The following is a 17,513-nucleotide window of genomic DNA, read 5'->3' on the forward strand; positions in this document are numbered from 1 at the left end:
CTTCAAAACAAACACTGAATGGTTCCTGACTTCGGGCATGAACATGCCATTTCTCCTGATTACCATGTATTCTTATTAGTTGTTTCAAGAATCTTTGATTTCGAGATAAAAATATTGCACAAGTCTTTATTTTCACACATTTTTAAAGGAAGTGTGGCCTAGTAAAAAAAATGTAAAATATTCTTGCTAACTAGTATTAACATTACTTGTCTAACAAGACTTTTACATTTATGGCAAATATAGAAACATATAACATCAGTAGTTTAATCATCATGGACACCCATTAATATATTTTGGCTTATAATTCCATAAATGAAGATGTAATAGCTATGGATCTGTGAATTTAATACAAATACATTACTGTTTATGATGTGTTTTTTTTAATTTTTAATTAGCTGTTACAAAGTACACCAACATCACAAAAAAAAAAAAAAAATCTTGTATCTATGTCATCCTTGTCATGCATACTTCAGTATAACTTATGATTTTTTTTATTTTTCAAGGTAAGATTTTTTCTGAAAAGAGCCACAGACATATATATGACTCATTCTACAAATATCGGAAGATTAAAATTGATAGTCATGACATATACATATTTTTTCAAAAGAGTTGCAAATCATTTTAAATTTTGGACATGGTTACCTAGACATATGGAACTGGTGAAATTGTATCCAACAGTTTATAACAGTGCAGAATTAAAGAGAGAGTCAAATAGAGGGCCTCTGTGGCCTAGAAGTGTAAGTAGTTGAACTACTGTATCACTTCAGCCTGTCAACACTGAGGTTGTGAGTTAGAATTTGTCAAGTAGCAGGTGCCCTCCACTCCAACCTGAATTTACTAGGATGGTCAGATGTTGGTTCTCTGTAAACTGACTACATATAAATAGCACAATAGTGCTGAAAGTGGCTTTTCAAAGACCAATCAATCAATCAATTTATTTTCCTAGATGTATAAAGTGTTGTGGTTATAACTGATCTCACAAAATATGTTTTTTGTTGAAAATCCAGTATTGAAATTTATCAATTGAAGTTGACTAACCAAAAAATATACATTACAAAAACTGTAGAACTGAGGGTGATAAATAGCAAAGATTGTAAGCAAAGAAATATTACCTTTAATAAATGTATCTGATCTTCCTGAGGCAGAGCCCTGAATTCTGGAATATGTTTGGCAAATTTGATAAGTCTGCGTATGAATATATCAGTCATATTAAACAGCTCATCAGGAGATCTGGGGTCACCGGTTAGTTTCTGAACCTGTTCCTCTGTATAGCCAGAATCAAAGACAATTTTATACTGGGTTTCCAGATTTTCAATCTCCTTCCTGTACTCTTCACTGAGTGGCACTATATAGTCTTCGTCCTCTAGATCACTTTTAAGTGGGGATAGATCATCCATAGGGCTCTTATTGGAGTCCTCGGACATATAAGTCGTTGAAACATCCTCAGTACTTCCTGGAGAATCCTCCATCTTCCTTTGTTTATTTTTGTGAGTGATGCAAACACTCTTTTCAGGCTTAGTAGTTGTTTTTCTCTTGGCAAGTTGTTCATCACCTGAATTTAAATAATAATAACTTTAAGGTATTTTGTGGAAGAAAATAAAACTAGAGGCTCTAAAGAGCCTGTGTCGCTCACCTTGGTCTATGTGAATATTAAACAGAGGAAGCAGATGGATTCATGACAAAATTGTGTTTTGGTGATGGTGACATGTTTGTTCATCTTACTTTACTGAACATTCTTGCTGCTTACAATTATCACTATCTATAATGAACTTGGCCCAGTAGTTTCTCTGGAAAATGTTACTGGTAGTAAAAATTTACAAATTTTATGAAAAATGGTTAAAAATTGACTATAAAGGACAATAACTCCTTAGGGGGTCATCTGACTATTTTGGTCATGTTGACTTATTTGTAAATCTTACTTTGCTGAACATTATTGATGTTTACAGTTTATCTCTATCTATAATAATATTCAAGATAATAACCCAAAAAACAGCAAAATTTCCTTAAAATTACCAATTCAGGGGAAGCAACCTATCAACAGGTTGTCCGATTCATCAGAAAATTTCAGGGCAGATAGATCTTGACCTGATAAACATTTTTATCCCATGTCAGATTTCCTCAAAATGCTTTGGTTTTTGAGTTAAAAGCCAAAAACTGCATTTTACCCCTATGTTCTATTTTTAGCGGTGGCGGCCATCTTGGTTGGTTGACCAGGTCACGCCACACATTTTTTAAACTAGATACCCCAAAGATGATTGTGGCCAAGTTTGGATTAATTTGGCCAAGTAGTTTCAGAGGAGAAGATTTTTGTAAAAGATTACTTTAATTTACGAAAAATGGTTAAAAATTGACTATAAAGGGTAATAACTCCTAAACAGGTCAACTGACCATTTTGGTCATGTTGACTTATTTGTAGGTCTTACTTTGCTGAACATTATTGCTGTTTACAGTTTATCTCTATCTATAATAATATTCAAGATAATAACCAAAAACAGCAAAATTTCCTCAAAATTACCAATTCAGGGGCAGCAACCCAACAACCGATTGACCTATTCATCTGAAAATTTTAGGGCAGATAGATCTTGACCTGATAAACATTTTTATCCCCTGTCAGATTTGCTCTAAATGCTTTGGTTTTTGAGTTATAAGCTGAAAACTGCATTTTTACCCTATGTTCTATTTTTAGCCATGGCGGCCATCTTGGTTGGTTTGGCGGGTCACGCCACACATTTTTTAAACTAGATACCCCAATGATGATTGTGGCCAAGTTTTGTTTGATTTGGCCCAGTAGTTTCAGAAAAGAAGATTTTTGTAAAAGTTAACGATGCCGGACGACGACGACGACGCCGGACGACGGACGCCAAGTGATGAGAAAAGCTCACTTGGCCCTTCGGGCCAGGTGAGCTAAAAAATCAAATCTGAAATAATAGCATTTAGAAATGGAAATATGAAGGGAAAAAAATTAATATGGTGTAGACATTAGACATTAGACATTATTTTATTTTACCAATCAGGGTATATGAACTCATGCCAATATATTTAATATATAAGAAGGGTATCATATTCAAATTCATAACACAAAACCACACCATGGCAAAATAAATTGTACTTAACAAATCAGTAAAAAAAAAGTGCCTTTGTTGATGTTTTTCATCTTAGGAGTAATAATGATATGCCTTCAATGACTGTTGTGTACGTAATTTGAGCTGATGGATTTAGAGTAGAATTTCTTGCTAGATACTAAAGCACTCTACATCTGTCCATTGATTCAAGATAAATTCTGCAAATAACAGTTTATAAGGATAAAACAATATTACAAATATTGTCAAAATTTGTCTTCCAATCACGCACTTGATAATAGATATTGCTCCTTTTTTGGAGTATAATAATGAAAATAAAATATCATCGTAACAGGAATAGTCTGCCTTGCTGATGAGAAAATCGCTTACACAGGTGAGTTCAATATAATAATGTTCCTGATCAAATACCAAATAATTAGAGAATACAGAAGCTGAGAATCGAATGACGAAAAATTCCTAGCTCAGTATCAGAAAACAGGAAGTGACTTTCAAGCTGAACTTCAAATCACTTACATATAGAATTACAGAATTTTGAGAGGTGACTGAGACACTCGACAGGTGAATTAATGGAATTTCAAAAAGATAATAGTTAGAAATGTTGACAGAAAAAGATTCATTTATTTTTGTGGGTATAAAGAAGAAAATGTGGTATGATTGCCAATAATACAAATATCTACAAAAGACCAAAATGACACAGACATTAACAACCATAGGTCACTGTACGCAGCCTTCAACAATGAGCAAAGCCCATACTGCATAGTCAGCTATAAAAGGCCCTATTAAGACTAATTATGTAAAACAATTCAAACAAGAAAACTAACAGCCTTAATTATGAAAAAAAAAATGAATGAAAAACAAATATGTACAGTTTATGTGAATATTATGTGCACATACATGAGAACTATAGGAAACTGTATTTCAGTGTGAATACATTTAGTAATAATAATTGTACCAATTTTCATGGATTAAGGAATCCTGTTGGTGAATATTTTATTTTTTGGTTTTACTAAGGTTTGCCTGTAGAAAATTTGTACGTCGATGAACATTAAAATTTTTTGTTCACCTGTAACCTTGAAATTAACGAAAAATTGGTATCTAACAGATAAATCCACAGTAGAGTAAATAATTCAGACAAAAAAAATTGCCATCACTGAAAAAAATCAAAATACATATGTATATCATTTGACTCTGAAAGCTCACAAGTTCATTAACAATTAAAATTATTCTCTAACTGAGTTGATGGTTAGACAATTAAATGTGCACATGCAACATCTGGATGAAGCAGAATGTTTAGGGGTTCCATTAAAAAATAAGAAACTAACATTTTCCCCCCATTACAAAAAGTAGAGATTTCACAAAGGAAAAAATGCCAACACACAGCTAACAGAGCATATCAAACTTAGCCTTCTTTCACACTGGCTACATCTGCCTCATATTATGAATATTTATGAAATTAAGATTTCTTGTTGATTTTTTTTAAGCCTTAAAATAAAAAACAACTGTGTACATGGTTAAATTTTAATATTTATTGTGCATATGCAATTTTAACATCTTTGGAAAATATTGGACTCCTAGAATTTGCCCTTACTTTAAAAATAAAACGGTTTTGATATGTGAAAATCAATTTTGAAATGAAATTCATAAAAAACAGTCTTAATTTTGACAGACCTCTCATAGTTAAGCTGTGCATACACAAAAAGGCCATTCAAATATCATAGCATGACCATCAATTTCACAATGGTAAGACACTACTTTACTTTAGCCTGGAACAGTTTGCATCTTAAAAGGTGGAAAGCATGTACTCGAAAACCTCCCATCTGAAAACATTAATCTTGCTCCTGATTGAGCTTCTGTTATCAAGTTTTAAGATATTTCTTTAATTTTTAAATATCGAACTCGGATTTAACTTAAGAAAAGATAGTTCTTGATTATTTGTAAAAATAGGGCCTGGATTATATTCCTCCTGGCAAATTCTCTGGATGTGTTTTACACTTTGAACTTTAAAAGGAGGTGTGCCTACAATGGACATGCATACAGTGTGGTTAGTATATACCCTCAAACTATTGTTTGCAACAGACAGATAGAGAGATGGTGAAACAGACTGACAGGTGATTTCTTCATAGCCCCCAAAAATGTGGTCCCTCTTCATTTAGAGTGGCACAAAAACAAACTCCCCACAGAATTTTACAAATCTACTGTTTTCTTAGGGTGAAACAATAAACCTCCCAACTCTGACAGGTGATTCCTTCATAGCAAGCCCCCCCCCCCCCCCAGTCATTCAACAGTGCTATATCTAAAGACTTATTGGATAGTCAGAAATTAATTTCTTCACCTTCTCCATACAAAACCTAAAGGTCACTGCTATTAGCCTTTAATTAGAACTAATATGATATTGTGTATCAGAAACAGTAGACATAGCTAGCTACAATAAAAACACCAGACCTATCAGGCTACAATTATTAACCCCAGACCCAGCAGGTTACAATAAAACACTAGACATAACAGGTTAAACAACACACATCCATCTTGTTTGAAAGTGCTTGAAAAATCAAGCAGATTATTTACAAAGAAAAGAGTTGAACGTCCTATATTTCAGTAATTTGTGATTTTTGTCTCAAGTAGAGATATTTCTCATGCTTAAAGTTAATTCAATAGTAAGCATGTTTGTTATACAAGGTTTAAATCGGAAGCATTTGTTTTCTTTTTAAAAAAAATTATCTCCTGTTGAAAATTTCACTGTTTAAAGAGATAAATTTGCAGCTTGGAAAACTTAATTTGAATTCTTTTGGTCTAATATCAAAATTTTATGCCAAATTTCTAATAAGAATAAATAAATCAAAGACATCAATCTTAGAAATTTGACTTGCGGTTTTATGCAGACCTGTTTGAAAAATATGATCACTTTGATACCATTGCATTTCATTTATTTATAGACCATCCATGCCCTATTGACAATATAATTACACCTTATGTAGGAATCCTGGGTTTTGATTGGTTGATAGCCAGTGTATTTTTCACCAATTTACTGTTATCAAATGAATATTGTTCATTTTTCACACCAGGGGTATATGCAAAAAGGATCTTCCTTTTTTACCCTCTCTGCCGTGGTATTTGCGAAAAAATACTCTATCTGACTTGAAAAGTCATGATCATCAATGCGTTTTTGAAAGTTAACATTTGTTGTAATTCAACAGATTTACATTTTGTAGCATGTTCTTGAGGGGTATTTGCGAAAAAATACCAGTCTTGAAAACGAATTTCCCTCGCCTTACAGCTCACCAAATTTAACATTCTCTTGACTGGTATTTTTCGCAAATATCCCTACTTAACATTATATTTCTGTTCAAAATCTTACCAAGTTAAAAATGTCTTAACCCAAAATTTGCAAACCAAAGATGTATAACTGCCATAAATTATGACCAAAAGCTACATTAAAAAAAATATTAGTGAATAGCCAAATCCACCTGTGTATTTGATGGAAATGAATGAGTTGGAACCTTAGTACCTACATACTCTCTTCATTTATTGATAGAGAATTCAGAAATATAAGAAATTGGTGTCATTCAAATATATTTCGACACATATAAAATCTGACCAATCATACATGATACCAAAATATAATGTTATAACAGGTCTCAGACTAACGGCCAGACTGAATATCCTTAAACATCCATCAAATGATTTATCCATTATATATAAAGATATATCGGTCAAAGATACATGACCTATTGAATTATGTCCATAAAGGTTAATAATTGACCTCAGCTCAGTAAATAAGACATCAAAAACCATTTCATCTTGACAGGAAACAGCTTTTGTGTGACAATAAACTTATAAAATTTAAGGGCCCAAACATGACATATATAGATAAATATAGCTATCTGTGGTTGGTTGTTATATAGTTTAAAATTGTGAATGAATATGGGGAATGTGTCAAGAGACAACAACCCAACAATAGAACAGAAAAGAGTCAAAGGTTGCCAAAGGGTCTTCAACACAACAAGAAGTCATATTTTTCTCTAGGAAAGCAGTATGAACAAAGTATAATACAAATTAACATTTGACCTCAAAAGATTATTACTAAGGACAGAGTCTAAATAATTTTTAACAAAATGGAGAATTTTCTGTGAAATCCCTAAGTTAAGTTAGGTATGATAACAAAATTCACCAAGACAAGCCATGGGAACAGGGTGAGACCCTATATATTTAAGAGCTGTAAAATCTTAAATGGGCATTGCATTCCCCAACTAGACACGCAATAGGACTTGGGAGAGACCCTATATATCTAAGAGCTGTAAAATCACATATGAGTATTGCACTTATTAGCTAGACAACAGCGTATTTTCCATAAATAGCAGTCATGAATAATTCACAGATGTTAGTAATTACATCAGCTATCAATATGTCAACATGTTTCTCAGTTCCTACAGGATCAACGACCAGGAAGTAAAAAGAAATATTGTGAAGCAATGAATTCATAGAACAGTGAAAACTTTAAGGCTACACTCTTTTAATAAACTGAATATTTTAATTGGAAATGAATTGATATAATAATATTAAACTGACTGACATGCCCTCAATATAAACCCTTGGACACAAGTCTAGTGTGATTGGGAAAAACAGCTAAGTAAATTTGATCACCAATAGATGTGAAATAAATTAACAATAGTCCCTGGCCAGCAGGGCCATCATATGTGTCCCTGGCCAGCAGGGTCATCATATGTGTCCCAGTCTGGGAACATATGATGGCCCTGCTTGCATATAACATTTTAAGGGGTCAGAACGGTAATTTTGAAACAACCCAAATTTGGACTTGATCTGTGTTTTGTGGTAATAAGCATTGTGTACCTGGTTTCATAACATTATTCTTAGGCAAACTAAAGTTAGAGAATGGAAGCTTATTTTATAACTAATTACAGATAGACAAAAATAATACTTAATATTTTCCCAGGACACACTGACAAAAACAGACAAAGGGGAACAGTGTTAAAACAGTAAAAGGTTAAACCCTTAATTCAGATCTAGGAATAAAAAACGAAAAAAAATTATTTAAAATTTTATTTTCCCCACAAATGGTAGTCACTGAGGCAATTACAAACAACTTAAGATTTGGTAAGTTATTAATATGCAGTTCTAATTGAGCAAAATCTTTTAGAATATTTTTATTTCAAACTTATTAAGAGACACATCTGACTGAAAGTTTAGTTTGTAGATAGATGGTCAGACACCTGGTATTCTTCTTTAGGTTATGAATGTCTTAAACTGTATCATGTAAATTATTTTACATTGCAGAAATGTGGTTGAAATTGAAGCATTCAATTTATTCATCTTATTCATATCGCATAAAAAATCTTTCATTTTTTCTAAAGATCTAACAAACGTGTATGTATATTATTTCTCGGGTATCCGAAAGATAGATAAGAACATATGTTTTACCTTCAGGTAGTAAAAAAACTATGCTATATTTTTGTTCCTAATTATCATGCATCACTGTGTGAGGTTTATAATATGATTAATATTGTTATGTCATGTTCGTTTAATATGTCTTCTCTGCCCTAATTTTCTTCTCTTTAGATCTACACGTCTGTTTATTGTTTTCTGTCTAATTATTGAAAAACAGTACTTACTTAAGATCCAGTCTTTACGCATGCCTATATCAAAGCATTTCTTCAGTCGACAACCTGAACAAAACTTTCTTGTGTGTGTGTCCAACTTACAATTTCCATCAAAGCTGCAGGTGAAGACCTGGAAATAGATAAAAAGAAATCATCAAAATTCATCCAGAAAGTCTTTTAATTAAGTGATCTTGTAAGATAATGTATGAAGTTAGTAGCAAAACAACTGAACTGTAATGTTTGTCCTCATATTTACATTATGCAATTAAGCACAGCAAAATATGATCTAAAACTTAAATATATATATAGTCATTATTGCATATATTATAATACATAGCACAACAAAATGAGATCTCTCCTAATTCCTTAATTAACTAACTATGTGGTTCCAAAATGACCAAAACTTAATTTTTTGCAATGATAAATTTAAGGGTATAATTTTAATTGAACAAAAAAAAACTCCCAAAATAACTCATGGTAAAAAGTATGAAGTACCCTAGATTATAAACTGGCATTTCTTTAAAATGTAGCTGCTTTTTATGCCCCATTTATGGGCATTATGTTTTAGGTCTGTGCATTTGTCATTCGTCCATCTGTCCCGCTTCAATTTTTTGGTCAAGGTTAGTTTTTGATGAAGATGAAGGCCAACCAACTTGAAACTTTGTACACATGTTCCCTTAATATCAGCTGTCTAACTTAAAGGCCAAATTACAGTTTTGACCCCAATTTCATGATCTGAACATAGAAAATGATAGTGCCAGTGGGGCATACGTGTACTATGACCACATTCTTGTTGTTACTTATTTCTTTCCATAAATCTGTTTTGTGAAATGAATACAATCATGCATTATGAAAATGTTAAAAATCAATTACATTTATTGTAATGAGCCTCTTCAGATTCATAGTGCAAGTTACAAAAACACCATTGATGAAAATTGTTTTTATTACAAACTGACATTTCACATTTTCAAAATTATAAAGGAAAAAAAACTTCTTTTGAAAATCTGCCAGGAAATGAAGGTTTTATAACGCCATGTTGCATTCTGCAGTTTCTTGGTTAACATATTAGTATTGCACATCAACATTAATGTGACTTAGTAGATAAGATGTTGTTATTTAAGTCTAATAGAAGATACCTAGCCATAACCTTCAACATCAATAACTACAAATCAAGCTTTATTCAACAATTAGGGAAAACATAGTAACAAATGTAAATAGTACAAAGATGAAGACACTCCCAAGAAAATGTTCTACTGATTAGTAAAATGTTCATTTTACATTCTTTTTTAACCATTTGATATTAAAGTCTGAGCAAATAACTTTTATGAAATCCTGAAGCTGTAGATACACAATGACAACCATTGACAATGACATAAGGGAGAATAAATGAAAGGTTCAATGAAATTTATTGACAGCTAGGGTTAGCAGGAGTTGTTGATATAGAATGACAATCATTGGCAATGTCATTGGGGAGTAAAGATTCTTTGAAATTCAATGAAATCCAGTGACAAGCTTGAGGAAGGATGATAAAAAGTAAGGAGTTGGATATCCTGTAAATAGTTTGCCTCTTTGACTAAAATAATTACCACCTATATAGAAAATCATATTCATCCATGAATGAAAATACTAGGAAATGAGTCTGAAGTTCTTTACAGTTGTTTCAGCCAAAACTGTGACAAATTTCATCAACATCAAGTTGCCCAAAAGGAATGTCTTGATTTTATGACACTTCGATGGCATTTTGACAGAACTGTTCATACAGAAAACAATAGACCGGGCTTTCTATTACAAATGATAAATAGTCTTGCAAGTTTTATAAAATAGTGATGTGAGCAGCTCACAGTGAACTGATATAAAAGTGTTGCGAGTTGACAAAAAATCTTGTGTGAGTAAAAATATATGCCTGTAGGTATCAAATAGGTCATTCAAATGCTTTCGTTTACAAAGTTTTGATTTGGTACCAAATATAAAGAAAATATGATTAGAAGTTGATGTGAATCAATGTATATTACATGTAAACAACATACGTTACATACATGTATTTGTACAAACAGGAAGTCGGTGAGAAAAAAACAATTGAAAACATGTCACACTTGACATCTTAGTGAGACATCTTACTCGCAAGAAAATGTGAAACAATATTAATAATAATAATTAGTTGTTACAGAGAAAAACAAGAATGTGTCCATAGTTTACCGATGCCCAACTCTCTCTATCACTTTTTATGTTGAGTGGACAGGGAACAAAACTCTAATTTGGCATTAAAATTAGAAAGATCACATCATAGGGAACATCTGTACTAAGTTTCAAGTTAATTGGACTTAATTTCATCAAATACTACCTTGACCAAAAACTTTTAACCTGAAGCAGGACAGACAGACGGACAGACAGACCAACAGATCAGAAAACATAATGCCTCTCTACTATCTTAGATGGGGTATCAAAATATCACAAGTTTATGTAAAAATGCTGCTATCCCAAAACATAAGGTTGACAGTACTCCCAAGACACATCCATTTACACAACACCTATGTCATCCTATAGCCTTAGGACATGCTATAAAATGCCAGGAAGTCCCTTTAAAAAATACTTATATCCTCTAGGTCTTAAAATAATTAATTTGTTAATGTTTTTAAAGCATCAACTTTTGGAAAACAGAACGATGTTCCTTGTTGAGCAATGTGATATATTAGCACCATGTCCAAAGCAGAACTTTGATATTTGGATTAATTAGCACCTTATGTGTAACAAAAACATTCTATATCTGTATAACTGTGAATTCACTATTGATCAATGGATACCAACGTTCCTAGATTCAGTGCGAACACTATGAATCAAAAGTACAAATCTTCTTTAAGCTTGAATACAAACTTTGGCAAAACCAAGAATCATATATCCACAAAAATATAAATTTTCATTCACAAAAATTGGTACTCCAGAAAATAAATGAATCCACAGTATATGTAAAGGAATGCTTTACTGTCAGCAAACAAGAAGTTGGTAGAATGAGTAAAACAATATATCTTCAATGGTATCTCTTGATACTAAGTATGAATATTTTACTGTAGTTAATTATAATAATGAGAAAATGCTAACACTAAGTTATGTGTAACAGATGCACAGAAACATTTATATGTTTGTCAAAAACTATTTGGAACTTTACTTTAACTATTAAATTTTCATTTGAATCAAAATTCAACTTATTGTTGATCTAATGATATTGTCAACAGCTGACATTTTTGAAGCAATGTCATTTTAAAAAAGGTACTTCAATTCAAAGTATGTCCCTTGACTCAAACTCATTTATAAAAGATGTTTAGATGTCTTTGGTTTAAGTTTCTTTCATAGGGTTGCTGTCTCTCTGTCTTATTCTCTGTTTCTCCTTTTATTTATATGATAATCTTTTTAGTGAAAATATAAAATGACTTATCAATGTCAGGATTTAACATTAAACTTCATATTCAGCTTACGAAAAAAACTTTTTCACCATATTCATTAAACTTCTTATCACAACAAGAACTGAAATGTCTATTAAATCCTTTCTATTGAATTTCTGTGTAAACCTACTGGGTATTTACTGTAACTTTCTATTCATAAATTCTCTTTATAATCAAAAGAAAATAGAATTGAGATTGATTATATGGATATTCCATCATTATGTGCACGGTGTGTGGTTGTGTTACGTAATTGTCCCTGGCACTGACACCTCAATTAGCTTATAAGAATAGATGGCTGAAGAAAGAATGCTGTAACAGTTTGGAGTAAATATAATGTTTTCATGTATTGTCACAAAGAAAAATTTCTCTTTTCTCTCTCAAAAGAACACTGTTACTATCTCTCTGACAACATTTTTACATCTCAGCATAGATCACTACAGTATGAGCTTACATTTTTTTATTTATGGACTTCAGCAATCTCATTATTCTGTTTGTATATAAAAAATATTCAAGTTTTCAGTAAACAGAAAGTTGATGAGCCATGAATGTGAAAAAAGCATCACAGCTATATTAAAGGCATGATAACTTAAAGCTTCAGATACCAAATATTAAAAGCCCAGATTTTGCAGTTCCTGCGAAAAGTCCAACAAAATGTGTATAAGAGGAACAGACACATGAAGACCCTCCCTTGAAGCACAAGTTTAAAAATCCTTTCTGACCAAACAATATATTTTTATTTTTTCCCTTTAGATTAGTGACTTCATTTAAATAAAATATCCTGGTTTTATTATATTGTATTCCTGATAAATTAAATAGTGCTTTAATTTTAGCTAGAAAATTACAGTGCATGATAAAATACCTTCGTTTTGAGAGCATTACGCCTGAAGAATGCCTTGCACGATTCACAAGTTATGGCATCAAAGTTATATCCAAGTGCCTTGTCTCCACAGACACCACACACCAGTAGTGATCCATCTTTTGGCTTTGGTCGTCTTTTCTGTTCTCTGGCAGATTGTTTCATAGAACTGTCAGGGGAACCATAGTACTGAAAAAGATAAAAAGATATAAATATAGAACTGTCAGAGTAAGGAAAGTATTAAAAAACAATGGATAATAAATATAAACACAGAACTCTTGTCAACCAGTAATGGTCTCATGTTCATGATATAAATAACTACTTATACATTTGAAACTTTTTCCTGTGCTGTAGTTTTAATATCAATAAAAAGAGAAGGTAACTAGTCAGGGAGAGACCAACCCAACAACCACAACTAAATTTTAGCTATCAAATGCTTATGAGCACTGACAGAAAAGACTGCATTTACATTATAAAGCAAGTGGAATGATTAAGCCAGTATTTTGAATTGGAGTTATCTTCCTTTGTCCATAATTATAATTTAACCTATTTTTAGAACAGACAGATTCATACACCATACACAACTTCAGTAATTTTCAATAACATAGTCTTCTTGAGTTGCTAAATTTGGTTCTATGTATACACATCATTTTGTACCTTAAATATATAAATTAATGTACAAAAACAACAACAATGACTTAAAACATATAAACATCGTCAATGCATATTAAGTTTTAATCACTAAAAAAGGATTTCTTTAGAATATTAAACTTTATTCAAATAAACAAAATTCATTCAATTTAACTTCTAAAAGAGGCTGTGAACAGTTTTGAACTTAAACTCCAGACTACTTTTTACCAATTGATAAATTCTACTGACATGTTTAAAATCACTACAATGGCTTCAAATGAAGTGGGACAACAATCAGCTTTGACATAATTATATTTGCTGATAATGATGCCAAGCAATTGCTTATGATTGAGATTAAGATGCCGATGACTTTGCCATCATTCCACTGAAACATTAAGATTTTCAGCTGCTCTATGACACTATTGACTTTGACAGAAAAGATATAGCAATGTTATAATCTCAAGGACTGTCTATCTTAATATAATGTATGTCACTAGAATCCGGGTATAACAGGACAAGATAATGTCCCATATCTAAGACAAGGTAATTACATTTTCTGTGTCTAGTAATAAATTTGTCTCGCCACAATGTAAAATCAATCGGTATTGTGACCATAAATGCACAGGATTACAATCACTTAATTATTAAAGTGGAAAATAATATTTTTTCTAAACTTTAAAGAAGACTTGCTGATGAGAGAATGAAGTGAAATAAAATTGTACAAAAACACTATAGATCATTTAAGTAAAAAGTTGTAGAATTGAAGTCTTGTTCTTTATTTAGGAAAACTATACAGCAGAACGTGGAATATTATCATCATAAAGATTCAAGACAAGTTATTAGGGGTAAACAAAAGAGCAATGGAACTGATGACCTTGCAAGACCCTTTAGGGTAGTCAAGGTCATTAAAAATAACATTGTGGTAATAGAACAAGGAAGTGTTGGAAGGGTTGAAATTATATTAGAAAGGTCAAGCAAAAAGCTCCAAACTTATGGAAGGGGTGAAGCAAAAATAAGGAATTAGTTCTTTAGTTAGATGTGATTGGCTTTGGGCTTAAAACACTATATACAGAATAAAGGCTTCTTTTTCTTTTCATACAAAAAGATGTATATGTTTGTTAATAATCCAGGTCAAATCTTTAAAGATGTTGGAACCAATGTTAAGAGCTGTTGTATAAGCCTGATTGAATCACTATAAAGGATAGGTCTTTAATTAAAAGATGTCACCTAAGCTTGAGCAAACAACTTTAAAGAAAATCCTTAAATAAAAAGCTGTTGAAAACACACATGAGCAAAATTGCTGTAAAATAAGGCCATCTACGGTTGTTTAAAAAATTTTTTTTTTTATAAAACCTAGAAAAAAACTGAATTCGAATCATAGAAAATGTGGTATGAATCTTACTGCAGTAAAATTCAGAGGAGACACTGTTTTGTGTGTTCAAAAAATTCACTGTTATCAAATTTTATTGTTTGCATTCAAATACAAATCAAAATGTTGGTGTTGTTTGTCCTAACTTCTTGACAACAGTTTGTCACTTATAAATGATTTCTTTTTAAAAATTGACAGAGATATAAAAGAAAGCATGAGAAGACTACATCTAGTAAGATTAAGTGAATATATTTATATGGTAAGTGATTTTTCATCACTTTGTGTGTGTTTATAATCCCCTATCTATCTTTGTCTAGTCATAAGAAAAAATATGTGATATATTTATTCTGAGCTTAAGAACAACACAGTACCAAGCTGTTCTTCAGTCAACAATGACAATGGTACAGAAATTCAATATTATCACCATATTTTATCCTCGCTTTTTATTTGCTTTACATTGCACAAGTCACTTTAAAGTAATTATGTCATAAAATATTAAATACATCCAAGGTCTTAGTATATATCTAAATCAACTTCACTACCAGGAGGTCCACAAAGGGTCCAGTTAGACCTAAAATGAACTTCTACAAAATATGATTTTTGCGTAAAAACTATTGACAAATTTGTATGAAGGTAAAAACTGAAAGTTTTCAAGAAAAGTAAAGAAAATCCCAAAGATTTGAAAGACTTTTTATTTCACTCTGATTTTTTGGTCTAAAACTGGAATAAAAATCAACCACTAAGTAAATATATTTGTTTTCAAAACACTTAATAGTGCCTTTATTTATGTGACTACAATTTGATCATTTGATATAATGGATTCTAAATTTTTTTAGTTTTGTAATGCAACTTCAAATACATGTATTTGGAGATTATCACATTTATTGATAATTTTAGTGAAAGTTTAGCCAAATAAGCCCTAATTGCGCCCTGTCTTATATATAAAACAGTAATGTTATTATGATATCTGCTCTTCATATTTTGAACTGTTATGCGTAGTTGTCACAGAGTGGGAGTTATAACAGAGTGAGTATAAAAACAATGCAATGATCATTAATGAAGATTTTCTTCTTTTTACTCTACCATCATAAAACCAGGGAAAAAAACGATTTCCTTCAAATGTGTAATTTGGATCAAGGCATTGTTTGGTACTTAGATGCATCTTTCTTACATAAACTTCTAGTACTATCCCCCAGGGAAGACATTGCAAGAATATTTCTCATTGTAACTAGTAACATGTTGTTACATAGAAACAAATAAAGTTGACAATTAGATATAATCATGATGACAGTAACAGTAACTGAGACAGACATGTTATACACTGAAGTGTTGTTATAAAACTATCCTTTAAACCCAAGATCATATATATAAATAAAATTAACGGTACTAATTTTCTAGCACCAGATTCGCATTTCGACAATACATGTCTCTTCAGTGATGCTTGTGGCAAAAATATTTGAAATCCAAAGCTTATATAAAAGATGAAGAGCTATAATTCAAAAGGTCCAAAAAGTATGAAACTATCCTTAACCCAAAATCATATTTATAGTATATTATATAAAACTATCCGTAATCCAAGATCATATAAATATTATATTATATAAGCAATGGATAATTTGTGGCAAAAAAAAACTGTTATTTTGTGTGCCCAGTGATTATTATTATAACAAGAGACTCCTAAAAATTTAAATCTTTTGCCAATAGTAAACACTGGCAAATGCTTGCTAACTTAAGTAACACTGTCAGCTGCTTGCTAATGGTAAACATGGTCAAATGTGTGACAATGGTTGAGAACTGTATCCCAAGTCCAATGCTTGCAAATGGTATTTACACTGCCAAATGCTTGCTAAATGGTAAACACTGTCAAATGCTTGACAAAGGCAAACTGACATTCAAATGCTTGCCATTTGTTAACACTGTCAAATGCTTGCTAATTATACACACCTTCAAAGTGTGAAGATATGTCACTTTCCCATTCTTAAATGTTAAATAAGCAAACATAGTTTGTAAACCATGTTGGTTTCCCATTCTTAATAAACTGTTAAATAAGCAACCATGGGTTTTTAAACCATGTCACTTTTTCCTTGATCCACACACAGTCAAACTCTTCCCAAGACCTGGCACATTTAACCATTAAACCACAGCCAATAGTCAACTCTGTAATACTTCATAGAACTTTAGCCCAATATACAAAGTTCTCCATGTCAGATCTACCAATAATGTTTGTTTTCCAACCTTCTGGCCTCCTAAAGAGTATTGTAATAGCTTGACATTACAGTGCCCTGACAATTTGAATTATCTGTTTACCAAACAAGTTTAGTCTCTTGGGAGGTTTTCCTTGTAATGATGTGATTGATTTACCAATCAAATAGGAAGTACAGATCAATACAAAATACACACAATAATGGGTCAAACTGTCTCTGGTAAAAGAAGAATGTGCCTCAGGACATGAATGCCCTCACTGAAGTTTGCAATCTAGAAAGTTAAAAAGGGGCATAACTCTAGAATGGTAAGTGACTCACTGTT

General features: G+C 31.7%; 1 protein-coding gene across 13 annotated transcripts in view; it reads right to left on the reverse strand.

Annotated features, from left to right (window-relative positions):
- LOC134716067 (nuclear hormone receptor HR96-like) overlaps positions 1–17,513 on the reverse strand; it is a 155,730-nt gene that overhangs the window by 11,035 nt on the left and 127,182 nt on the right. For all 13 annotated transcript variants that reach the window (XM_063578804.1, XM_063578800.1, XM_063578797.1 and 10 more), the window contains 3 exons: positions 12,992–13,177; positions 8,708–8,825; positions 1,113–1,552 (listed from right to left, as the gene is read on the reverse strand). In XM_063578804.1, coding sequence (XP_063434874.1) covers positions 1,113–1,552; positions 8,708–8,825; positions 12,992–13,177 — 744 coding nt within the window. The remainder of the gene's footprint in view (positions 1–1,112; positions 1,553–8,707; positions 8,826–12,991; positions 13,178–17,513) is intronic.

Source organism: Mytilus trossulus, chromosome 4, assembly GCF_036588685.1.
Source record: "Mytilus trossulus isolate FHL-02 chromosome 4, PNRI_Mtr1.1.1.hap1, whole genome shotgun sequence".
Lineage (NCBI taxonomy): Eukaryota > Metazoa > Mollusca > Bivalvia > Mytilida > Mytilidae > Mytilus > Mytilus trossulus.